The sequence below is a fragment of the Oncorhynchus kisutch genome, linkage group LG19 (assembly GCF_002021735.2).
Source record: "Oncorhynchus kisutch isolate 150728-3 linkage group LG19, Okis_V2, whole genome shotgun sequence".
NCBI classification, from domain to species: domain Eukaryota; kingdom Metazoa; phylum Chordata; class Actinopteri; order Salmoniformes; family Salmonidae; genus Oncorhynchus; species Oncorhynchus kisutch.
In genome coordinates, this window is record NC_034192.2 from 7770841 (window position 1) to 7796928 (window position 26088).

Here is a 26088-nt window from a genome sequence, read left to right on the forward strand (position 1 = left end):
TAAAATAACACATCCTAGATCTGAATGAATGAAATATTCTTATTGAATACTTTTTTCTTTACATAGTTGAATGTGCTGACAACAAAATCACACAACAATTATCAATGGAAATCAAATGTATCAACCCATGGAGGTCTGGATTTGGAATCACACTCAAAATTAAAGTGGAAAACCACACTACAGGCTGATCCAACTTTGATGTAATGTCCTTAAAACAAGTCAAAATGAGGCTCAGTAGTGTGTGTGGCCTCCACGTGCCTGTATGACCTCCCTACAACGCCTGGGCATGCTCCTGATGAGGTGGCGGATGGTCTCCTGAGGGATCTCCTCCCAGACCTGGACTAAAGCATCCGCCAACTCCTGGACAGTCTGTGGTGCAATGGATGGAGCGAGACATGATGTCCCAGATGTGCTCAATTGGATTCAGGTCTGGGGAACGGGCGGGCCAGTCCATAGCATCAATGCCTTCCTCTTGCAGGAACTGCTGACACACTCCAGCCACATGAGGTCTAGCATTGTCTTGCATTAGGAGGAACCCAGGGCCAACCGCACCAGCATATGGTCTCACAAGGGGTCTGAGGATCTCATCTCGGTACCTAATGGCAGTCAGGCTACCTCTGGCGAGCACAGGGAGGGCTGTGCGGCCCCCAAAAGAAATGCCACCCCACACCATGACTGACCTACCGCCAAACCGGTCATGCTGGAGGATGTTGCAGGCAGCAGAACATTCTCCACGGCGTCTCCAGACTCTGTCACGTGCTCAGTGTGAACCTGCTTTCATCTGTGAAGAGCACAGGGCGCCAGTGGCGAATTTGCCAATCTTGGTGTTCTCTGGCAAATGCCAAACGTCCTGCACGGTGTTGAGCTGTAAGCACAACCCCCACCTGTGGACATCGGGCCCTCATACCACCCTCATGGAGTCTGTTTCTGACCGTTTGAGCAGACACATGCACATTTGTGGCCTGCTGGAGGTCATTTTGCAGGGCTCTGGCAGTGCTCCTCCTTGCACTGCGGAGGTAGCGGTCATGCTGCTGGGTTGTTGCCCTCCTACGGCCTCCTCCACGTCTCCTGATGTACTGGTTTGTCTCCTGGTAGCGCCTCCATGCTTTGGGCACTACGCTGACAGACACAGCAAACCTTCTTGCCACAGCTCGCATTGATGTGCCATCCTGGATGAGCTGCACTACCTGAGCCACTTGTGTGGGTTGTAGACTCCGTCTCATGTTACCACTAGAGTGAAAGCACCGCCAGCATTCAAAAGTGACCAAAACATCAGCCAGGAAGCATAGGAACTGAGAAGTGGTCTGTGGTCCCCACCTGCAGAACCACTCCTTTATTGGGGGTGTCTTGCTAATTGCCTATAATTTCCACCTGTTGTCTATTCCATTTGCACAACAGGATGTGAAATTTATTGTCAATCAGTGTTGCTTCCTAAGTGGACAGTTTTATTTCACAGAAGTGTGATTGACTTGGAGTTACATTGTGTTGTTTAAGTGTTCCCTTTATTTTTTGGAGCAGTGTATATTGGAGGTTGCTCTGTACTGTACCTGCTCTGCCTTAGAGTAACTCCAGGAACTCAAACAGGCTACGTTGTATTTATTTATTCATTCACCAACGACTACCCATAACATTCCTCATGGTGGTCTCCATGGCAACACACCTGGACTTTTCTCACGGGGCAGACTGTCGGTTCATCATCAAGGCCCTCTCACCCAAAACATGAATAATTTAATATATTGACTGCAGGTAGTGGGAGAGGAGTTGTGATTCCCCAGCAGTGTTCATTCTGGTTCATTCTGTCTGATGTTTTCACAATAAAACGCCTCAGAAACTCAAACCCAGATGCCCCGGGCTACTGTTTTTCTTTTCATTCTGCAGACAAGCAAGCGTGCGAACACAGACACAACAAACACACAATTCTATATGTCAAACGCTAATCACACACACACATATTTGTCACATTATCACTCACTGCCCAGTGGTTTCATGGGTATTCTCTGGTTGGCATGGATATTGTCTCGTCAACTCATGCCACCTGATGATTCCAAGCTTGGCATTACAACACGCCATCTGTTTTGTTTGTGAAAAGCCTGCACATGTCGGTCTGCCAAAGCAATTTTCTGGGTTACCATGGTTACTCCTGAGACATTCTTGTGCTCCATGATGGAAGTATATTCATGTGCTATGTATAACGTACAAGCTGTCATGTGTGGTCCACATTGGTGTGGAGCAACTGAAGTGGCAACCTTTGATATTTGTGGAGATGAAAACAAAAGCTCAATCTCCTGTACGAAGAGAATGACAATACATGTGAAGCAGATGGTGGTCCAATGGTAAGTCCCTGACTCAAAACCAAGAGGTTGTGGGTTCAAACCTAACTTCTTGTTTGTTTCTGCAACTCTCAATGTCAACTACACAAGGAGAATGGTAAGAAGAGTGAAGGAGTCGTGTGTCTCTGGCGTGAGGATCTTGCCCCACAAATCACTGAATACAACAATACAACACCGTGACCAACAATGCTTTAAGATGTAAAAAAAAAAAGTGTTAAGTAAAAGATAAGAAAAAATTGAAAATAAAAAGCAACAAATAATTAAACAGCAGCAGTAAAATAACAATAGTGAGGCTGTATACAGGGGGCACCGGTTAGTTGAGGTAATATGTACATGTAGGTAGAGTTAAAGTGACTATGCATAGATAATAAACAGAGAGTAGCAGCAGTGTAAAAGAGGGGTCTGGGTAGCCCTTTGATTAGCTGTTCAGGGGTCTTATGGCCGAGCAGTTGCCATACCAGGCAGTGATGCATCCAGTCAGGATGCTCTCGATGGTGCAGCTGTAGAACCTTTTGAAGATCTGAGGACCCATGCCAAATCTTTTCAGTCTCCTGAGGTGTTGTCGTACCCTCTTCACAACTGTCTGGGTGTGTTTGGACCATGATAGTTTGTTGTTGATGTGGACACCAAGGAACTTGAAGCTCTCAACCTGCTCCACTGCAGCCCCGTTGATGAGAATGAGGGTGTGCTCGGCCCTCCTTTTCCTGTAGTCCACAATCATCTCCTTTGTCTTGATCACGTTGAGGGAGAGGTTGTTGTCCTGGCACCACACAGGCAGGTCTCTGACCACCTCCCTATAGGCTGTCTCATCGTTGTTGTTGTCAGACCTACCACTGTTGTGTCATCGGCAAACTTAATGATAAATCCTCCTGGAAAAAAGTGGACAGTTAGTTTTTCCAGGAGATTTTATCCATGGCTGTTGCTTTTTGCAAGGAGAGGCAAATCCAGGTACTTACCCCATGATATCTACCAGCCTTCCAACCATTACTGAGTGTCAACACAACCACACTCAAGAGCTGAGCCAGGGATTGAACCTACAACCCTGTGTACTAGAGGCGAGATCGTTACCCGGAGAGCCAGTGGCGCTTTCACACTCAGAACACTTATCTAGCTAAACTAGCTAATGACAGACATTTGACGAACTGTGAAAGTACAATTATAACTGGTGTAAAGCTGCTGCTATGCTGAGGAATCAACCAAATGCTGAGTCACTGAGGCATCTGCTATTTATTGCACCCTGTAGTTCACATAGGGGACTTACTCAATATCAACAACTGGGTTTGAATCCGTCCCAATATGGCGACTTGTTCCGGTGCATGTATACAGCCTGCTCTCTGTGGAAAGGTCCCGATCTCTCTCATTATACAGACATTGTGGTCAGCACAGTGGTTCCTTTCAAGTGGGCACCTTTGAAGAAATGGCCAGGGCCACGGAATCTATAAAAAAAAAAAACAGAGTTGGACCGTTCTCATCCCTATCTCGCCACAGATCAGTCTCTCATTAATAAAAACACAGTACTGTCTCCTACCACCTTTCTAAACTACATATCAATCCCTAATATAAGCAGAGATAACCCACCCAGAGAGCTACAACGCAATACAACGTTATGCATGAAACGTACTGCCACTGTAAATTCCACCACCTGCCTTTTCCAAGACATTGGAAACAAGTTAATAGACCCATCTCTCCACATAGAGGCATTTCTCCACTCCTGTCAGAAATACATCCAGCATCTCTCCACATAGAGGCATTTCTCCACTCCTGTCAGAAATACATCCAGCATCTCTCCACATACAGAGGCATTTCTCCACTCCTGTCAGAAATAAATCCAGCATCTCTCCACATACAGAGGCATTTCTCCACTCCTGTCAGAAATACATCCAGCATCTCTCCACATAGAGGCATTTCTCCACTCCTGTCAGAAATACATCCAGCATCTCCACAGAGCCATTTCTCCACTCCTATCAGAAAAACATCCAGCATCTCCCCACATACAGAGGCATTTCTCCACTCTTGTCAGAAATACATCCAGCATCTCCACAGAGCCATTTCTCCACTCCTGTCAGAAATACATCCAGCCTATTTCCAAGGCCCTGCCTTCTCATTGGCTATAAACCCTGTCATTAGAGGGAGGCTGCTGACAGTGGAACATCAAGGGAGTGTGTATGTTCATGTGTAGGGAAGGGAAGTTAACAGCTGCTGTGTCCATATGAGCTGCGTCACTGTGGGTATCTGTGGTTTGGGTGAATGCATGTAATATTTATGCTTAAAGGCAAATACAACACCTGACAAAGTGTTGCATCACCGCAGGTCTCCAACTCTCTCTCTCACTCTATTTATGCTGTTCTCTGTCACTCTGTGCATCTCACAGCTGTGTCCCCCTCAGGCTTCCATACCCTGCCACACACGCAGATGTGTGATTCCCACCTCAAATGAATGTTCACCACCCACCCGGTGGCTATCACTTTCTCCCTCTTTCTGAGTTTCTTGCCAAATGAGATCGATTGGGGTCTTATTAAAGAATAATCGATTGGTGTTTCACTTCCTTTGTAGAGTGAATGTACTAGACCTGAGTCATCGGGCCCTGCGTCATCGATTCCTCCCAGTCCCCCTCAGTGACATAGCCAGTATAAAACCTACTGTAGGTTCAGAGGTGATAAAGACACGGTTAGATTATGAACCAGGCCGACTGTAGACAAAAAAAGACTTGTGCTGTTCTTATTCAAACTCTTGGCAACAGCACAGTTCAGGTCAGAAGGTTAAACCTGGCATCTGACACCACTCCATCAGTCACCAAGGAATCTCACCCCTGGGAGGCAGGAAACTCTCCGTTTACTTCCCTTCCTCCATGTCTCCTTCCTACCAGTTATTTCCCCTCTCCCACCCATCCCTCTCTCCAGTCACAGTAGGAAAACGTATGATAACGACGATGATTATCATTTTAATAACCCTCATTTCGTTGACCCCTAACAGTCATGATTATCTCTCACAGCAACACTGGGCCGATTGAGTTTCCATAGAGGCACACTCCGAAATCACTGGAGAGAAAATATTCAGGGGGAAAAATCATCGGTTTCCTATTAGCTTCCAGGGTGAATCAGCTATTGTTTTCCATTCAGTTAGGGCAGGAAGCCCAGAGAAGACCCCTGGAGTAGGCTTCAATAGCATGGTCCCTCTGGTGAAGACTGTACCCCTTTTCCCAAACAGTAGTCGAACCTGTCAACTCAAACCCCCCCCCCCCCCAATACAAGGTTCAGCACCCCTCGTTAACACCAGAGCGTCTAGACATCAACAGAGGCACACTGTTACATGCCCACAGAATACTGTACATTAATTGAATGGACAATTAAGAGTAAGAGTGTGTGTGATGCAGTCATACAGTACATGATTCCTCTCTGTAGCCAGGCAGAGACATGGGCCAGCATTGGAGACATGCCACCTCATAAAAACCACCTAGTGTAATAACAGTGATGAATGTCTAACTCAACAGTAACACAGTGGGAGTTCCCTCTCTCAACCATCTGATGTTCACTTTTTTGCAACTCCTCATTTTTTCTTAATGCAGACATTTTGTTTTAACCCTATACTGTCACAATAACATTATCAGAGAAATCCCATAACATGTTTTAACCCTATACTGTCACAATAACATTATCAGAGAAATCCCATAACACACGTAATAATTATATCATTTAAAACCACACTTCCAAGTGTCTTTTCCCCCATGCAGTCAGTGATGGCAGAATTTGAGTAAGTATCTACTGAGGAGAGTAGTAAAACTACAGTAGTCTAGATAGATCACATCCTGATTCCCTACTCCCTCCTATACAGTATAGACAGGAGGTGGAGAGACAGCCAAGAGTAATTCAGTGTTCTGGTTACTGTGGACATAGAGGAGGTCCTGCTCTGGTCGTTAAGCCACACGGTACTGACACTTCAGACTCTCCTCTACATCCATGAAAATCTGCTCTTTAACGGGGCAGACAGACGCACAAGCCCGCAACACAACCATGAAAATACACAAACTGCAACTACTTAGTCACGCCTTCGGACTTCACTGAGAAAGAACAAAAACACAGCAAAATGAAGGCGTATTACGGTACATGGGTTAATGTAGCATGGTATCAGTACTGTCAAATATGAAAAGATAAGAGAAATCCATTGGATGGACTTAGGCCTAGTTGAAACTAAAAGGTGGAGGTGGTTGGAACGATTCTCACTATCAGATCTACTAATTATTGATCAGACAACAGACTGTGATGCATTCAGAAACAAGCATCAAAAGGTTAATGTTCTAGATCATCTCTGTTAATGTTCTAGATCCTCCCTAGGTTAATGTTCTAGATCCTCCCTAGGTTAATGTTCTAGATCCTCCCTAGGTTAATGTTCTAGATCATCTCTAGGTTAATGTTCTAGATCCTCCCTAGGTTAATGTTCTAGATCAGCTCTGTTAATGTTCTAGATCCTCCCTAGGTTAATGTTCTAGATCATCTCTACGTTAATGTTCTAGATCCTCCCTAGGTTAATGTTCTAGATCCTCCCTAGGTTAATGTTCTAGATCCTCCCTAGGTTAATGTTCTAGATCATCTCTAGGTTAATGTTCTAGATCCTCCCTAGGTTAATGTTCTAGATCCTCCCTAGGTTAATGTTCTAGATCCTCCCTAGGTTAATGTTCTAGATCATCTCTAGGTTAATGTTGTAGATCCTCTCTAGGTTAATGTTATAGATCCTCTCTAGGTTAATGTTATAGATCCTCTCTAGGTTAATGTTCTAGATCCTCTCTAGGTTAATGTTCTAGATCATCTCTATCTCTGATCTTTCCCAGGAGAGGGTTAAGGACTACTGCTCAAGCTCATCTTTGATGTCCAGAACCAGAGAATATCTTTATTTTTACCATGCAACTTTATTTGCAAGGCGTCAGAATGTAGAGATACTATAATATATACAACTGTTTCACCACTGTCAGACTGAGTCCATACGCTGTTATTCAAATGCTTTTCTCTTTCCAACTCTATACTCTGTGCCAAGTAAACCCTCTGCAATTACAGTAAACCCTTCTTCACACTTCCAATTAATTCCATAATCATAATCTGACATGACACCTTTCAAACGAATCACCTAATATGTATACCACCTCCACAGAGACAGATCGGCCTGTAGGTGACATAGCCAAGATATAACTTCACACACCAGTTGATATGATATGACATTTTTATATAAGTACCCACCCAAAGGAGCATGTAATGTTAACATGTCTCTGGGGGTGCTGTTCCCACCTCTCAGGTCTCTCACATCTGAAAGAGAGAGCGAGCTCTGAGAAAGAATGGTTAGAGAGCAAGACTAAGGGAATGAGAAGACATAATGAGAAGGAAGCAGTGACAGGAAGAGGGAAGAAAGACAGGAGTGTGTTCATGTGTTCATCGAGTGGAGGTCATGAAAGGTGAAATACCACACTGGTGTTACCATGGAGACTGGAGGAGATAGAGACAGTGATTGTCCAGTGATCTCCCGAGGGCATCCAAAGAGCACACAATATATTTCTACCACAGTAACAACACTTCAATCATAACATTGCTTTACTGCAGAGAAGTGTCGGTATACACGGATTTGTCTGACTCGGAGCTGATCTTGTCCTTCCCTGTCTACAGGCATTTCATCCTAAACCTCTTTAGACAAGAGCTTTGACTGAACAACCACTAATACTACAACATCCAATTAACCTCTCTGAGGGACCGGCAAATCTTCACTCAGGATAATCACACATTCGAAGGCAGCTTATTTATTAAACATTTATGAGTCACAAAATGGTAATTCATCATCCGTTTCCGAGAACAGTTTGCGAATATGAAAACAACAAACTCTTTTAATAGCACATTATTCGAGCTTAGAAAACAACAACAGCTCCAACAGAAAACTAAAGGAATATGGCATCAGAAAGAATAACATCTCATCACCCTGTGAATCGCCGCAGGCACATTTCATTGGAATATCAACGTCAGAGAGCCGTACGTACATACGTGTAAACAGAGTGCGTGGCGTGGAAACGTCCATGGTTAAAACCACATGATCATGCGGGACCTGACTGCAAAACGCCACAATAGTACCTACTCTGTGTGACTGGACCCCCATTATAGATAGATAGAGAGAGAGAGAGGGGAAAGAATCAAGTCCCTCGAGAGGTATACAAATAGCAGGTATCCAATACATTCCTTTGAGTACCATTAACTGTCACGATCAGGCTGCTGTCCCCAATTCTATGTGTCCTTCCTTGTGATCATGCTAAACAAAACTAAGGGTACATGACCACTAAGATGGCCACATGAAACCCCACACAGATTAACAACTGAGGTTCAATCTGTGACTGACCTTAATGAGAGACTACATGAAGTGCATCCACAGAGAGTGAGATGCATATCGTCTGGGCTGAGAGTAGACTCAGTGCTCTGGTATAGACTGTATACGGCTTGGGACCAGGGGAAGGCAATACTAGTCTGTAACAACATAGTGTGCAGGCTTTTGTTCCATCCCAGTTCTAAAACACCTGATCCAGTGACTAACCCTGCAAACCCTGGCCCCAGCTGTCCAGGGATAGAGTTGTGTACCTCCAGTAACCTGGCCTTTCTCCACCCTGTCTGACCATGTGTCTCCCCTCTGTCAGGACTAAACAATGCAGCCCATTGATCTCACTAACTGAAGGCTTCCTGCTAAATTTGCAGTGTCCACCGGATATAAGTGACTTGTTGCAACGAAACAACAACGGTCAAATCTCTTAATAAATTGCACTGTAAGAAGCAAAATATTTTTTAGAATGCAGTGTCATTGGTTGAATGGAAAAAAGGAACCAGATGCATAGAAATGTCTTTCCAAATAATATGGTTTTTCATTTCTTCCAAATGAACATCTGGAGCTCCTCATTGGCTCAATCAGCATAGTGTTAAGTGCTACTCTGCACAATAGGAAAGGCAGAGGATTGTTCCAGCGACCAATAGCTGAGTGAGGCAAACTGCCTCAACGGGAACAACCCCGCAAGGCATAAGAGAAGGGGTAGGGGTTCTGGGTCAGGGGTAGAGGCACGGGCGTGACCCCTCTGCCAGGGATCAGGGGTCATCTCAGTCACCCACGTCGCTGTCCTGGTCGCCGATGTACCACAGGAATTGGAAGCTGAGGGCCAGGAGAGCGGTGCCCAGGAGGTCGCCCAGGGCGGTCAGGTAGGGGATGGAGAAACTGTCTGGGTCTTTACCACTACGCCACATAGAGTACACCATCCAGTCTGCTATACACAGCAACAGGAACACCTGAGAGGCACACACACACAGAGCGAGAGAGAGTTTAATATACAGAATGACTTTACATAATGTAAATCTGTACAAGAGTAACATAATAAAGGGAGGGAGAGGGAATGAGAGAGCGCTGATAGCTTAAAGACCTATCACACAGCAACACAATATCACGTGTAAATCAATGTAAGCTATTCCTGATTGTAAGGCATCACACCCCCAATATAAACAGATGCACACATACGCACATGATTCACACAGCATAGTGGCGTCCCACCGAGACGTTGAAGCGAGGGAGATGCCAAAAAGCCACATTACACACCTCTTTACAGACATTTTCTAAGAAACACCATGGAAACAAAGAAAACTGAGCCGAGGAATAAGAGAGAAAGAGAGGAATAAGAGAGAGAGAGGAGAAAGAGAGAGAGACAAATTAATGAGAGAGAGAGAGAGAGAGAGAGAGAGAGAGAGAGAGAGAGAGAGAGAGAGAGAGAGAGAGAGAGAGAGAGAGAGAGAGAGAGAGAGAGAGAGATGAGAGAGAAATGAGAGAGAGAGCATGGAGATGAGCGCTGGGCCATTGTGTTTTAGAGAAAAGAAACTGTCTGCCAGTGGTTGGTGTTATTCCTGTTTCACTGTCCAACAAACAAAGAGCTTGAAACGCTGCCCACTGCAATTAGCCCGACCAGAGACAGAGGGCCAGTATGACAGCTATACTATAAGGAATACAACTAAGCATTCAACTGATAACCATGTGTAAAGGAAAACAAAGTGAAATCTAATGTTACCAGCAGCAAATACATTATAGGGAAATGGATCATTTCAAATACCAAAATCACAAGAAGCATATACTATCTTGGGATAAAGAGGGAATTATTTTCTAACTGTGTGTGTTTCATAGGTGTGTCTGAATTCCTCGGTCCATCTAGGATTCTAACAATGATGGCTTTGAAAAATCTGTCTCTATGCAGAACGCGTTAAGTATGGAAACCCCCAAGGGTCACACGACAAAGTCTATTTGCCTTGCAACACATAGTGTGTAGCGTGCAAAGTAGGTAGCCTGAAATAACACGGACTTTACTCCTTGTGACATAGCAGTGAATCAAACACTTCCTCTTAAGGCCCTCTCTCCTTGTCCCGGTCTATCAAGTTCAATCTTCTTTCCCCTCTGTCCTTTTATTGAGTGTCACTGTCCACCAAATCCCCCTTCGACACATCCACACCACACTGACAATCAACAGAAGAGTTTAAAAACTCTCTCCCAAATCCAAATCCCCCTTCGACACACCCACACCACACAGACAATCAACAGAAGAGTTTAAAAACTCTCCCCAAATCCAAATAGCTGTCTAAATACATTTTAGGAGACAATCGACAGACAGACAAGCAGAGAGAACGACATCCAACCTCCCCTTCCACCATAACAGTACTAACTAGAGCAGTCTAATCAATGCAGAGAAGAGAGCGGAGGAGAGACTCTCCAGAATGAAACCAGACACTGTTTGATGTCCTGCGGCTGGATGGGATCCTGCATCAGCCTTTTGTCTCCATCTTTCTAATTAAAAAGATTTACACAGGAAACGCTTTGAATGTGTTTGGTCTAAAGAGAGTGTCTTTGTTTGTTTTCAAGTGTGTGCTTTGAATATATTTGCTTGGAAAACTGATGTGAAATGCCAGAATAATTCATAAGCACAACAGAAACATACCTATCTAATACCTCTTTCTCCCTACCATCCCTTTTCACACCAGCCAATTCTGTCTAGACAGTACTTTGTCCTTCCTGGAGCACATAACCAGGTTGCAGGCTAAGGTTACATCTAGGTTTTCTGTAACATACATCGCTCCTCCTTCACCCCATCTGACAAGCTAACCCTGATTCAGATGAGCATCCTACCCTTGCTAGATTACGGAGATGTAATATACAGATCGGCCAGTAACGGTGCTCGAGTGGCTAGATGTTCTTTACCATCAGATTTGCCACAAATGTATAGGACACATCATTGCTCTCTATACTCCTCTGTTAACTGGCCATCTCTACATACTCAACGCAAGATCCCCTGCTCATTTCTAAAATTCTCTTAGGCATCCTCTACATACAACACCTGATTTTCCAGTCACATTCTGTTAAAGGTCCTCAAAGCTAAACACATCCCTGGGACGCTCCTCTTTCCAGTTCGCTGCAGCTAGCGACTGGAACTATCTGCAAAACACTTAAACTGGATAGTTTTGGACACTCATTGTCATTTGTAGCTGTTTTGTGTGATGTACTTAGTCTCTGCCTTTTCTGTACTTCGTGCTGTTGTCTGGCCTTAAGGTTTGTACCAGGTTGTGTTGTTGCCATAGGTCTCCCTTCAAGTGTCTTCCATCTGTGTTGTCCGTCTTCTCTTACTTTAAAATTATAAAAAAAATTAAATCCAGGAGGCCTCTTGCCGGGCCGTCATTGTAAATAAGAATTTGTTCTTAATGGACCAGCCTAGTAAAATTAGCAGCACTTCTGGTACAGAACTTTGACCCGATTAGGACATGGTAATAAATTAGGAGATGGGTCCATAGATATAGATTCTGACTCAAATGGATTAAACCTTTACTTAACCAGGCAAGTCAGTTAAGAACAAATTATTATTTACAATGACGGCCTACCCCGGCCAAACCTGGATTAAGAACAAATTCTTATTTACAATGACGGCCTACCCTGGACGACGCTGGGACAATTGTGCGCCGCCCTATGGGACTCCCAATCACAGCCGGATGTGATACAGTCTGGATTCGAACCAGGGTCTGTAGTGACGCCTCTTGCACCGAGATGCAGCGCCTTAGAACGCTGCGCAGTAAGAAAATGGTGAAGGTCATGATGCTCCTCTGTCCCATCTCAATTACACACTAACATTTGAAATGACGTGTTTAGCTTGTGTCGTGGAAATTACCACCAGGGACACCTGAAATCAATCTTAAATGAATCATTCTATATTAAACAGCTGAGAGGTTCCAACAAACTTAATGCACCAAGTAGTACACGTCTGTCAGGAGCTCCGCTGGGGCAGTCCAGTTAGTTCTCTTATATACTGTTTACAAAGACAAGTTACACTGCAAAGTGTTTAGACCCCTTCCCTTTTTCCACATTACAGCCTTATTCTAAAATTGATTAAATATATATATTTTTAAATTGCCTACACACAATACCCCATAAAAGACTAATCTAAAAAGGTTTTTGGAATTGTTTGCAAATTTATTACAAATAAATAAATAAAAACCTTTACATAAGTATTCAGTCCCTTTGCAATGAGACTCAAAATTGAGCTCAGGTGCATCCTGTTTTCATTGATCATCCTTGAGATGTTTCTACAATTTGATTGGAGTCCACCTGTGGTAAATTCAATTGATTGGACATGATTTGGAAAAGCACACACCTGTCTATATAAAGGTCCCACATTTGACAGTGCATGTCAGAGGAAAAAAACAAGCCACGAGTTCGAAGGAATTGTCCGTAGAGCCCTGTACGGGATTGTGTCGAGGCACAGTTCTGGGGAAGGGTACCAAAAACAGTCTGCAGCATTGAAGGTCCCCAAGAACACAATGCCCTCCATCATTCTTAAATCAAAGACATTTGCATCCACCGAGATCAGCATCATGCTGTACTGATGTTTTTCAGCGGCAGGGACTGGAAGAAAAGTCAGGATCGAGGGAAAGATGAACGGAGCAAAGTACAGAAAGATGCTTGATGAAAACCTGCCTCAGAGCGCTCCGGACCACAGACTGGGGCGATGGTTCCCCTTCTAACAGGACAACGAACCTATGCACACAGCCAAGAAAACACAGGAGTGGCTTTGGGACAAGTCTCTGAATGTCCTTGAGTGACCAAGCCAGAGCCCCGGACTTGAACCCAATCGAACATCTCTGAAGAGACCTGAAAATAGCTGTGCTGCGACGCTCCCCATCCAACCTGACAGAGCTTGAGAGGATCTGCAGAGAATAATGGGAGAAACTCACCAAATACAGGTCAGGTGTGCCAAGCTTGTAGCGTCACACCCAAGAAGACTCGAGGCTGTAATCGCTGCCAAAGATGCTTCAACAAAGTTCTGAGCAAAGGGTCTAAATACTTATGCAAATGTAATATCATTATACATTTGCAAACATTTCTAAAAACCTGTTTTTGCTTTGTCATTATGGGATATTGTGTGTAGATGGATGAGGAAACAAAATGTGGAAAAAGTCAAGGGGTCTGAATACTTACCGAATGCACTGTATATTTGCATGATTTAGCTTATTAGTTATTCATAATTAATGTTTGGTTCCTGCATGTGTCTGGCAACGTCTCCCATCTTTACTTATAGAACATATTCTGGGCGTTCTGCCAAAAGGTCTAAGGAGGGGGTCATGACCATCTCCCCCTCATATCTCTACCCAGCACCTACAGGAACCAATGATTGTATGAGACAAGATGTACAATTCAAGGCTCTGTGTTCAGAGAACAAAATGTTCCTTCACACTAGCTATCTACTTCGATCTAACTAATTGTGGAAGACATTGATGATCCTGGATGGGCCTCTCTGTAGTGTCCATGTCAGACTTGAGAGGTGGGAAAGGCACAGCAGGAATTGCATGACGCCATCTCTGAAACCATTGAAGCCCCATTCAAAGAATCCTACAAAGGAAAGTGTGGGAAAGCAAAGGGAATTCTCTAAAGTAGAGGGAGAGGGATAGAGGTTGAATTCTCAGAGAGAACACACCATTCTTAGTAGAGGGCAGAGTCGAATGCAGCAGCTGAGGATGTGAGTGTGAGTGAGAGTGAGAGTGAGAGTGAGAGTGAGAGTGAGAGTGAGAGAGAGAGAGAGAGAGAGGAGAGAGAGAGACTGCTGACTCGGAGATAACACCCTGAGCAAACACAGCACAGGTAACTTTCCACTCCTCAGAGAGAGAGAACAGCCTGAACAGGCACTGCACACTGGGGTTGCTCACAAGCATAGGGCAACATGTCTATTTACATAACCACAGAAACATTGAAGCAATTTAGGACCAGCAGGTTAGTTGAAAGATACCACTGTCCTCTCTGTTGGACTGCAGCGATACATGTTCTCAGACAAACAAGGTATTCTTTACTTTATAGCAGGCATGGAGGGGGGGATAACTGCATCACATGTAAATACAATAAATCCTACTTTATTTAAGATGAATTGAAACAACCTTTTCATGTGACAGAGAGATATTACCAGATATCCTTATAAAGGACCTTTAAAAAAGTAATTTTCACACTACCGTCTGTTCAAGACTGACACTTAGTTGTGACATTAAAAATCATGTTGGGTGATTGACAGGGGTGATGATCAGAGGGACAGAGTTTTCACCACTTATATTATTACTGGGGCAGAAGAGGACAGCAATTCTCAGCTCTCCTCACAGTCCCCACACACAGATCACTGTGAACACTGATCTCAGACCAGTCCTTGGTGGGTGGAGGGGTGCAGAGGGATGGACAGCTCTGTAGGAGGTGGAGGTGGTCCTCAGTGTGTGAGAGCTGCTCCAGCTCAGTGCTTCTCCTCTTTAGCTCAGTGATTTCCTGCTCCAGGTCTTTAATGAGCCCTTCAGCCTGCCTCTCTGCTGCTTTCTGCTTCTCCTCAATCACAATGAGCTCAGTCTGGCTTCTCTCAATGGAGCGAACCAGAGCAGTGAAGACCTGTACACTGTCTGATATCTCTCTCTCTGCATCTTTCTGACTCAGATCTACTGAATGTTTGATCTCCTGAACCTTCTTCAGTCTCTCCTGGATCATCTGCTGTACTTCTGCCTCAGTCTTCTCAAGTTCAGCCTTCCTCTCTCCATACGCTTCCTCTAGAGGGACAGTGTCATGAGTCATGTGGTCTGTTTTCAAGCACAAGACACAAACACAGTCCTACAGGTCAGTCCTACAGAACAGCTCCAGGAGTCTCTTGTGCTTCTTACACATCCTGTCTTCCAGGTTCTCCACAGGGTTGATCAGCTTGTGTCTCTTTAAGGCTGAGACTCTCTGATGAGGCTCCAGGTGAGTTTCACAGTAAGAGGTCTGACACACCAGACAGGACTTCAGGACATTGAGCTTCATCTCAGTGCAGAAGTCACAGGACACTTCTCCAGGCTTGGCAGGGGACTCATCCTTACCTCTGACTCATCTTCTTAAAATTCTCTACAATCTCTCTGAACGTTGTGTTGACACGAAGCACAGGTTCTCTATAGAACTTATCCTTACATAAACTGGTACAGGTCACTGGTATCCCAGCATCCTCTGATACAGGCCTTGCAGAAGTTGTGTCCACATGGAATAGAGACCGGCTCAGTGAACACATCCAGGGGGAAATATGGGAGAAATATCAATTAATCCTCTAAAAAAAGTCCTCTAGAAGTTCAACCAAATACACGTGTTCAAAATATAAAAATAAAACAGGAGAAGCCATGTTCACAGCAAAGTTCACTTGATCTTGTCCTGGTAAACAGAGTGCGTCTGTTGATGTTGACTCCGTTCTTATTGCCCTTAGATTAATTAGAGAACCACAGGAATAAAAGACACTGCGTAGTTGTATAGAGAGATTTCCGAAGAACCGGGAAGTTTAGTTTCGTGTCTGATATAGAAGCATCTACACTTTACTTTTACTTCAGCATAGTAACATCAACAGCCCCCTCTTTGCCTGCCTGCCTGTCTGCTTATTTCTGCTCTCAAAAGGAACATACAGGTAACTGCCAAAATAAAGGAAACACTTGAGTAAATGAGGGATACAAAGTATATGTAAAGCAGGTGCTTCCACACATCACATCTGCATAGGGTCACGTATAAAAATGCTGGTCAGGCCCAGTTGCACATTATTTTGGCTACCATGGCTAGAAGAGGAGATCTCGGTGACTTTGAAAGAGGGGTGATTGTTAGGGCATGTTTGAAAGGAGCTTCAGTGATGAAGACACTTTATTTAGTTTCATGTAATGTAAGACAATCTGATGTGCTGAGTCGGAGGTCAAAGGGGGCTGAACATCCTGATTTACATTTGAGTCATTTAGCAGATGCTCTTACCCAGAGAGACTTACACTAGTGAGTGCATACATTTTTGTACTGGTCCCCAGTGGAAATCGAACCCACAACCCTGGGGTTGCAAACATCATGCTCTACCCGCTGAGCCACACAACCATTTAGCTTTTCAATTATCCTCATTAGAAATAGCGACTGAACAAGATGTGTTTTAGAGGCGTGCTTTGGGTGTCTCTTGTGTATATGTTTGTGTTTGCGTGTGTGTTCGAACGTGGGAAGTGTTTGTACTTTCACACTGCCGAAACAGTACACAGCTAGTCACTCACCGTTTTAGATGGCTTGAAACGGTCTAACAAGGTCTTGTGTCTGGAAGTAGCCTGGACTGGCAAGCTTTCACAGATTACAGTGCCTTGAGAAAGTATTCAAACCCCTTGACCTATTCCACATTGTTGTTACACAACCTGAATTAAAATGGATTAAATATTTCTCTCACCCATCTACACACAATACCCCATAATGTCAAAGTGAAAACATGTTTTTAGAAAATGTAGCTAATTAAAAAAAATAATGAAATACAGAAATATCTCATTTACATGAGAATTCACACCCGAGTAAATACTTTGTAGAAGCACCTTTGATGGCGATCACAGCTGTGAGTCTATGGGTAAGTCCCCAAGAGCTTTGCCAACTGGATTGTACAATATTTGACCATTACTCTTTGTACATTTATTCAAGCTCTGTCAAGTTGATTGTTGATCATTGCTAGACAGCCATTTTCAAGTATTACCATAGATTTTCAAGCCAATTTAAGTCAAAACTGTGACTAAGCCACTCAAGAACATTCAATGTCAGCTTGCTGAGCAACCCGTGTAGATTTGGCCTTGTGATTTAGGTTATTGTTCTGCTGAAAAGGTTAATTTCTCTGTGCTTATAGCTAAATTCCATTTATTTTTTAAACCTAAAACACTCCATAGTTCTTGCCGATGACAAGCATACCCATAGCATGATGCAGCCACCACCATGCTTGAAAATATGAAGAGTGGTGCTCAGTGATGTGTTGTATTAGCCCCAAACAAAACACTTTGTATTCAGTACAAAAATGTAATTTCTTTGCCACATGTTTTGCAGTTTTACTTTAGTGCCTAATTGCAAACAGGAATTATGTTTTGGAATATTTTTATTCTGTACAGGCTTCCTTTTCAGTCTGTCATTTAGGTTAGTATTTTTGAGTAACTTCAATGTTGTTGATCCATCCTCAGTTCTCTCATATCACAAACACTAAACTCGAACTATTTTATAACCACCAGTGGTCTCATGGTGAAATCTCTGAGCCGTTTTCTTCCTCTTCGGCAACTGAGTTAGACAGGATGCCTGTATCTTTGTAATGACCAGTAGCGGTGCATGGGTAAAATCCCTGGGGAAGCCAAGCCATAAAAAAGCCATATTACAACCTTTGTGTTGTGATAATTGCATTGTTTGCACTATAACCTGTAAGTTCACATCCCTTGCCACCGTGATATATAGGCCTAAGGCTGAGACAATAAGAAGACACAGTGGCAGAATAAATTCAACCACACCTTTATTTCATCACAAAACCAGAGAGCAACCAAAAGCAAATTGCATATAACAAACAGTTAGGTACATGACCTACAGCATTGCACAAGCAAGTTAATGTTTCCAATATTTCCGCACCACTAAACTATTGATTTAGAACCAGAGAGTTACCGCAAGTTGCAAAGAAAACAGGAGCTGCCTCCACCATTTCAACAAATAACCTATGATTAGTATAATACAAAGATTTTTTTTATTTAACCAGGTAGGCCAGTTGAGAATAAGTTCTCATTTACAACTGCGACCTGGCCAAGATAAAGCAAAGCAGTGCGACAAAAAACAGAGTTACACATTGAATAAACCAAAGTACAGTCAATAACACAATAGAAAAATGTGTATACAGTGTGTGCAAATGGCGTAAGGAGGTAAGGCAATAAATAGGCCATAGTAGCGAGGTAATTACAATTTAGCAAGTGAACACTGGAGTAATAGATGTGCAGATAATGATGTGCAAGTAGAAATACTGATGTGCAAAAGAAAGTAAATAAAAACAATATGGGGACGAGGTAGGTAGTTAGATGGGCTATTTACAGATGGGCTGTGTACAGCTGCAGAGATCGGTAAGCTGCTCAGATACAGTGCCTTGCGAAAGTATTCGGCCCCCTTGAACTTTGCGACCTTTTGCCACATTTCAGGCTTCAAACATAAAGATATAAAACTGTATTTTTTTGTGAAGAATCAACAACAAGTGGGACACAATCATGAAGTGGAATGACATTTATTGGATATTTCAAACTTTTTTAACAAATCAAAAACTGAAAAATTGTGCGTGCAAAATTATTCAGCCTCTTTACTATCAGTGCAGCAAACTCTCTCCAGAAGTTCAGTGAGGATCTCTGAATGATCCAATGTTGACCTAAATGTACTTCTGACCCACTGGAACTGTGATACAGTGAATTATAAATGAAATAATCTGTCTGCAAACAATTGTTGGAAAAATTACTTGTGTTATGCACAAAGTAGATGTCCTAACCGACTTGCCAAATCTACAGTTTGTTAACAAGAAATGTGTGGAGTGGTTGAAAAACGAGTTTTAATGACTCTAACCTAAGTGTATGTAAACCTCCGACTTATATATATCAAACTTCCATCCTTGCAGGCCAGGGGCACAATGTATGAATTTATAAATTATGAATTCAACATAGAGACTCAATTATTTTTATTGGTACATTTTTTGGGGGGAAGCCTGGCTTCCCTTGGTGTACATGAGTACACACCACTGGTAGTGACCTGGTGTAGTGATACTCCATCCAAATCCTAACTAATAACTTCACCATGCTGAAAGGAAATCAGCATCTGCTTCTTTTTTTCTTCTTCTACCAACAGGTGCCCTTCTTTGTGAAGCATTGAAAAACGTCCCTGGTCTTTGTGGTTGAATCTGCATTTTGAAATTAACTACTCGATTGAGGAACCATAATGCTAATTATATGCGTGGGGTACAGAGACGGGGTAGTGATGACATTTTTTTTATGTTAACCACTATTATTGGACAACGAATCCATGCAACTTATTATGCGATTTGATAAGCACATTTTTACACCTGAACTTATTTGGACTTTCCATAACAAGAATTTGAATTGCAATTTGACATTATGGGGTAGTGTATAGGCCAGTGACACAACATCTACATTTAATCCATTTTAAATTCCGTCTGTAACACAAAATGTAGAAAAGTCATGGGGAAAAATACTTTCTGAAGGAACTGCATATACCTTTTGTTATTAGGCCTACATGTACATTGACATTATTTGCAGTTGTCACTATGACAATGAACACACCCTGAAAGCACCGAATGGGCTTGTGTTACCACCTTATTAATATGCAGCATGCAATAGGATGCATTGATCAGTTGATTGACAGGTGTAGGACTGTAGAACGATAAACTTTCCTCGAGTGTGGATGCTCACCAGCGTTTTATACAGTGCATTCGGAAAGTATTCAGACCCCGTGACATTTTCCACATTGTTACTTTACAGACTTATTCTAAAATGGATTCAAATAAACTATTTCCTCAGCAATCTACACACAATACCCCATAATGACAAAGCAAAAACAGGTTTAAACATTTGAGCAAATCAATTAAAATCAAAAACAGAAATACCTTATTTACATAAGTATTCAAGTCCATTCGGTGCTTTCAGGGTGTGTTTGGAGTGGCAGGTAGACTAGTGGTTAGAGCGTTGGACTAGAGCGTTGCAAGATCGAATCCCAGAGCTGACAAGGTAAAAATCTGTCGTTCTGCCCCTGAAGAAGGCAGTTAACCCACTGTTCCTAGGCCGTAATTGTAAATAAGAATTTGTTCCTAACCTAGTTAAATAAAAAATAAATAATAATAATAATTCAGACCTAAAGACTCTCCGACCATGAGAAACAAGATTCTCTGGTCTGATGAAACCAAAAATTGAACTCTTTGGCCTGAATGCCAAGTGTCACCATCCCTACGGTGATGCATGGTGGTGGCAGCATCAGCGGCAGGGACTGGGAGACTAGTTAGGATTGAGGGAAAGATGAACGGAACAAAGTACAGAGAGATCCTTGATGAATACCTGCTCCAGAGCCTAGACATCTCTGGAGAGGCCTTAAAATAGCTGTGCAGCGACACTCCCCATCCAACCTGACAGAGATTGAGAGGATCTGCAGAGAAGAACGGGATAAACTCCCCAAATACAGATGTGCCAAGCTTGTAGTGTCATACCAAAGACTCAAAGCTGTTATCGCTGCAAAAGGTGCTTCAACAAAGTACTGAGTAAAGGGTCTGAATACTTAAAGTTATATTTCAGTTTTTGTATTTGTAATAAATTGGCAAAATGTATGGGGTATTGTGTGTAGATTGATGAGGGGGAAAAAAACGATTTAATCCATTTAGGAATAAGGCTGTAACGTAAAAAAAGTGGAAAAAGTCAAGGGGCTGAATACTTCCCGAATGCACTGTAAATTAGTCTATAGTTATCGTTATTGGCTTAGTTGATGGCCCTTAACTCAGACACAACTAACGTTACTACAACCAAACTAGTAGGCCTAGCTAATGTTAGCGAACGTGAATTAAATAAATATGACATAACACTTATACTTGTTCAGGCCTACTTGAGTTTTATGCTCTAAATTGACTCCTTAAAATAATTTACTCTGGCAAGTTTGTCACCCACCGAGGTGGGAAGTAAAGCAGAAGTCGAAGCCTTCACTTCCATTGTTAGGCTGTGCCCATAGCAACGTTTGAAAACTAGGTGTATAGTTGCAACACCCTTCTTTGGGAAGCATGCCTATGCACCTTCTTTCAAGTCACCTCCCAGGACTACCAGGGCAAACCTCTCCCTTTTGCACAAAGGCATCTCTGACACAAGCAGTAAAGACATACAAAGCAATGCGAGGACTTACCACTAGCAATCAGAGACCACAACCCCAGACCAAGAATCAAGTTCCCCTGATTCAAGCTACTTTAAAGGATTCATATAAATATCATTGAGAGAAAGAGAGAATTCCTCATTGTCCCCTGTGAAAGAGGGAGGCTATGGCATTACATGCAAATATGGGGGGACTCTAGAAACTCTTCTATAAGCATTTTATTAGGGAATTATTTATTACAACTTTTTAGGAGTGGGGATATGTTTACTGCTTTGATTTTTCATAACAATGAGAGAGACTAGATATCATTAAGGAGTATAAGGACATAGACAACCATTTGTGACATTCATATGACACTGCAGTCTCCAAAGAATGCCCATCAACTATGCTTTAAGGATAAACTCAGTCCGTCATTGACAGGAGAGATGATCAGAGGGGCAGAGTTTTTACCACCATCATTAAGACATGGATTGAAGAATGGATATAGTTTCTCAGTGAAGGTGCAGCCAGTGAAAGAGTAGATATGAGACCTGGCCTCCACATCATAAAAGGAGACCTGACCCTCCTCATAATCCACAAACACCCCCACCTTCTGGGGCTTCTCTCTCAGGGAAAGCAGGACACTGGCTTTAGCACGAACGTTGTATTCTCCATTCCTCAGGCACAGAGTCCAGCATCCATTCCCAGCGCTCACTGAGATATCCCCCTTCCTGTTGATGGACTCTCTGACCACTCCTAAATCCCACTTAGTCTTTCCCTTAACCATCACCTCATAGTAAAATCTACCTGAGGACAAGTCCTCCTTTCCCAATACACAGACAAAATAATTGAACCTCTCTGGGTAGTCTGGGAGATGTTGTTTTCGATCTCCATGTTTCACCCTTTTCCCATCCTCAGACATGATGAGACCATTATGTGCTGTATCAGGGTCCAGAGTCACATCTACTGCATACTGCTGAATCTTCTTCAACTCAGCATCACACAACATCTTCACTTCACTTAAAATTGTCTCCTCCAATTGAGACACAGCTCTCCTCACAGTCCCCACACACATATCACTGTGAACACTGATTCTAGACCAGTCCTTGGTGGGTGGAGGGGTGCAGAGGGATGGACAGCTCTGTAGGAGGTGGAGGTGGTCCTCAGTGTGTGAGAGCTGCTCCAGCTCAGTGCTTCTCCTCTTTAGCTCAGTGATTTCCTGCTCCAGGTCTTTAATGAGCCCTTCAGCCTGCCTCTCTGCTGCTTTCTGCTTCTCCTCAATCACCTCAATGAGCTCAGTCTGGCTTCTCTCAATGGAGCGAACCAGAGCAGTGAAGACCTGTACACTGTCTGATATCTCCCTCTCTGCATCTTTCTGACTCAGATCTACTGAATGTTTGATCTCCTGAACCTTCTTCAGTCTCTCCTGGATCATCTGCTGCACTTCTGTCTCAGTCTTCCCCAGTTCAACCTTCCTCTCTCCATACGCTTCCTCTAGAGGGACAGTGTCATGAGTCTTGTGGTCTGTCTCAGTACAGAATTGACACACACAAGTCTGGTCACTCCTACAGAACAGCTCTAGAGGTCTGTCGTGCTTCTTACACATCCTGTCTTCCAGGTTCTCCACAGGGTTGATCAGCTTGTGTCTCTTTAAGGCTGGGACTCTCTGATGAGGCTCCAGGTGAGTCTCACAGTAAGAGGTCTGACACACCAGACAGGACTTCAGGGCCTTGAGCTTCATCTCAGTGCAGAAGTCACAGGACACGTCTCCAGGCTTGGCAGGGGACTCATCTTTACCTCTGACTCTCATCTCCTTAAAATTCTCCACAATCTCTCTGAACGTTGTGTTGACACGAAGCGCAGGTTCTCTGTAGAAAATCTCCTTACATAATGGACACTGGCACATGTCACTGGTATCCCAGTATCCACTGATACAGGCCTTGCAGTAGTTGTGTCCACATGGAATAGAGACTGGCTCAGTGAACACATCCAGACAGACAGAGCACAGGAACTGCTCTTCAGACAGGAGACTGCTGGAGGTGGTCATATCTAGACAGAGACCAAAGGTGAAACCATAAAGCATTTCCTGGACTCAGTTGGCTCTCTATATTAAAAATAACCAACTCAATAATGGATTCAGAGTTGTCAAGCAAGCCAGACATTAATTCTAACCAATCTTCTGTATTTAAATATAAAAATAAAAAAAAGGGTACCAGCCCGTTTTACTACTTACTGTGAAAAAGACCTTTACCAAAGGCAGACATATTTAACAAGTCATCATGCTACGGTATGAGGTTTATGTTACTACTTCATTGTGAAAAAGACCTTTACCAAAGGCAGACATATTTAACAAGTCATCATGCTACGGTATGAGGTTTATGTTACTACTTCATTGTGAAAAAGACCTTTACCAAAGGCAGACATATTTAACAAGTCATCATGCTACGGTATGAGGTTTATGTTACTACTTCATTGTGAAAAAGACCTTTACCAAAGGCAGACATATTTAACAAGTCATCATGCTACGGTATGAGGTTTATGTTACTACTTGTCCAGGTAAACATTTTTTTTTTTTAACTCACCTGTGTTGATGTTGATTAATAAGGCGCTCAGAGACAGAACGCAACATAGTTGTGTAGCAAGACTTCTGACGAGGAGTAGGGTTTCAGTGCCTGATACAAGCCTCTTCACTTTACTTTCACTTTACTTTCACTTCAGCAAAGTGTGGTTTGCTTATTGCTTCTCTTAAAGGTACAGAGCGAACATATTTACACGTGGCTGAACACTAAAACAGTGCTTCCCAACCCTTTCTGGTTACTGTACCACCAACTGAATTATGCTCTGCCCAGAGTACCTCTGAAGTAGCACCTCATGTGCATTTTACCAGTAGGCCTATGGTGTCTGGAGTATGCTCAAGCACCCCCTGTGGATAGGCCAAGTATCCCCAGGTGTCCTAGTACCCCTGGTTTGGAACCACTGCTCTAAAACAACTACAGCCTGCTCTTCTCAATCTGTTAATACTGTAATAATGTTATCATATACCCTCCTGCTCATAGTATGTAGTAGAAATGGCAACTAACATGTCTTCCTTCCTATAAAGACCAGTGAGTAAGCATTGACACCCAGACTATCAAAGCTAAGTTGTATGGAACCAAGACTCCCAGGATGGCAGTTAGGCCTTGCTGTGTACAACAATCCACCAGGTGTGCGTTTGCAGAGAGCAAACACACACCTAGAAAATACCACACATTCCTGATAGTATAAGCACCAATTCACATTCTGAGCCTTTGCTTCCATAATCGATCCTAATGCCATCAAAGTGGTAAAACACACACAAGTCAGACTTCCTCAGGGATAAAATCAGAGCTCTAGGAATGCTTAGGATACACACATTTCTACATTTACATTCTACATTTACAGATGCTCTTATCCAGAGAAATCTACAGGAGCAATTAGGGTTAAGTACCTTGCTCAAGGGCACGTCGACAGATTTTTCACCTAGTCGGGCTAGGGGATTCAAACCAGCGACGTTTCGGTTACTGGCCCAATGCTCTTAACCACTAGGCAATCTGCCGCACCTGATTTCCCTTCAAATGTCATTTAGTAAGGAGCACTCTCATCTCAAGTTGACGTTCATCATGCGTGTGGTTCATTTATGTTTAAGCGTTTTGAAAGCAGAGTGAAAAAGGGTCTCTGAACGAAGCTCGCTTTTGATAGTGTCACAATAATAGTGACACTAATAATAATGTCTCGCAAAATAACAGCTTTTAATAGAAAGTCATGTCAGCCAGTGAATTCTCAAGCTCAGATGAAGGTCACAGTTGGAAAAAGAACTTACAGACTACGGGTAGTTTGCAAAGGAACTACCCCATCACACACACACACATATACACCACTGACCTGTAAGAGGGCGGCAGCCAGGTAGACAGTCATGAAGATAGGCGTCAGGGTGGTGTGGCCGCTCTTCATCAGGTGGATGGTGTACAGGAAGATCAGGTGACCCGGGAGCACCAATAGGAGCAGCACCTGGGCCGAACGGTGATTGGCTCCTGAGAGAGAGGAGACGAGAGGAGTTGGAACTGTGCAACTGAGTCTCACAATAGAACAGATGCTAAGACGGTTTCTAACCTGTGTATCTGTCAGCGTAAACACTGACTAGGGAGATAATTATGGGGTAGACCTTCTGCAGCACCTACAATTTATGTCTTAAAATCACAGCGAGAGGGACTTGAAGAGGGGGAGAACTATCTCTAGGTTAAGCAATCTGTCCTGCAGGATGCCCTGTTTAAAACAGATCACATTTCCACAGTTTAAGTATTGGTTAGGTGCTTTACCTGTGCCACAGAAGGTGCGGCAGGGGTAGTAGCAGCCCTTGGCTTCCTCTGGTACCTCCCCAGGAGCACTGTGGAAGTGCAGGTGAGTGGAGATACGGCTAGACTGGATGGCTACCAGGTTCCCCCCAATACCTGGAGAACAGACAGAACAGGCAGGCTTAGGGCTGGAGCTGACTGGAGGCAGCTGAGTATAGAGCAGAAGTGAGGGTTAGAGAGAAATGCGAGGACTC

At 43.3% G+C, this 26088-nt stretch overlaps 2 protein-coding genes across 4 annotated transcripts in view; both read right to left on the bottom strand.

Annotated features, from left to right (window-relative positions):
• Window positions 1–8093: 8093 nt before the first annotated feature.
• LOC109864569 (solute carrier family 41 member 2-like) overlaps window positions 8094–26088 on the bottom strand; it is a 43184-nt gene continuing 25189 nt past the window's right edge. For 2 of the 3 annotated variants that reach the window (XM_031798165.1, XM_031798166.1), the window contains exons 9-11: window positions 25859–25990; window positions 25425–25573; window positions 8094–9625 (exon numbers count right to left, since the gene is read on the bottom strand). In XM_031798165.1, the coding sequence (XP_031654025.1) occupies window positions 9440–9625; window positions 25425–25573; window positions 25859–25990 (467 nt within the window). In that variant the 3' untranslated portion in view covers window positions 8094–9439. Of the gene's footprint in view, window positions 9626–21748; window positions 23574–25424; window positions 25574–25858; window positions 25991–26088 lie in introns of those variants that run through there. The other variant, XM_031798167.1, reaches the window with a different exon arrangement.
• LOC109910333 (zinc finger protein RFP-like) lies at window positions 21749–24931 on the bottom strand. The gene is made up of 2 exons (XM_020509501.2): window positions 24107–24931; window positions 21749–23573 (listed from the first exon to the last, which is right to left on the bottom strand). The coding sequence occupies exon 2, from the start codon at window positions 23569–23571 to the stop codon at window positions 21925–21927; it is 1647 nt and encodes a 548-aa protein (XP_020365090.1). The 5' UTR covers window positions 23572–23573; window positions 24107–24931; the 3' UTR covers window positions 21749–21924.

Bases quoted from the DNA above. Each gene is read 5' to 3' on its own strand.
- LOC109910333 (XM_020509501.2), bottom strand. From the start codon at position 23,571: ATGACCACCTCCAGCAGTCTCCTGTCTGAAGAGCAGTTCCTGTGCTCT.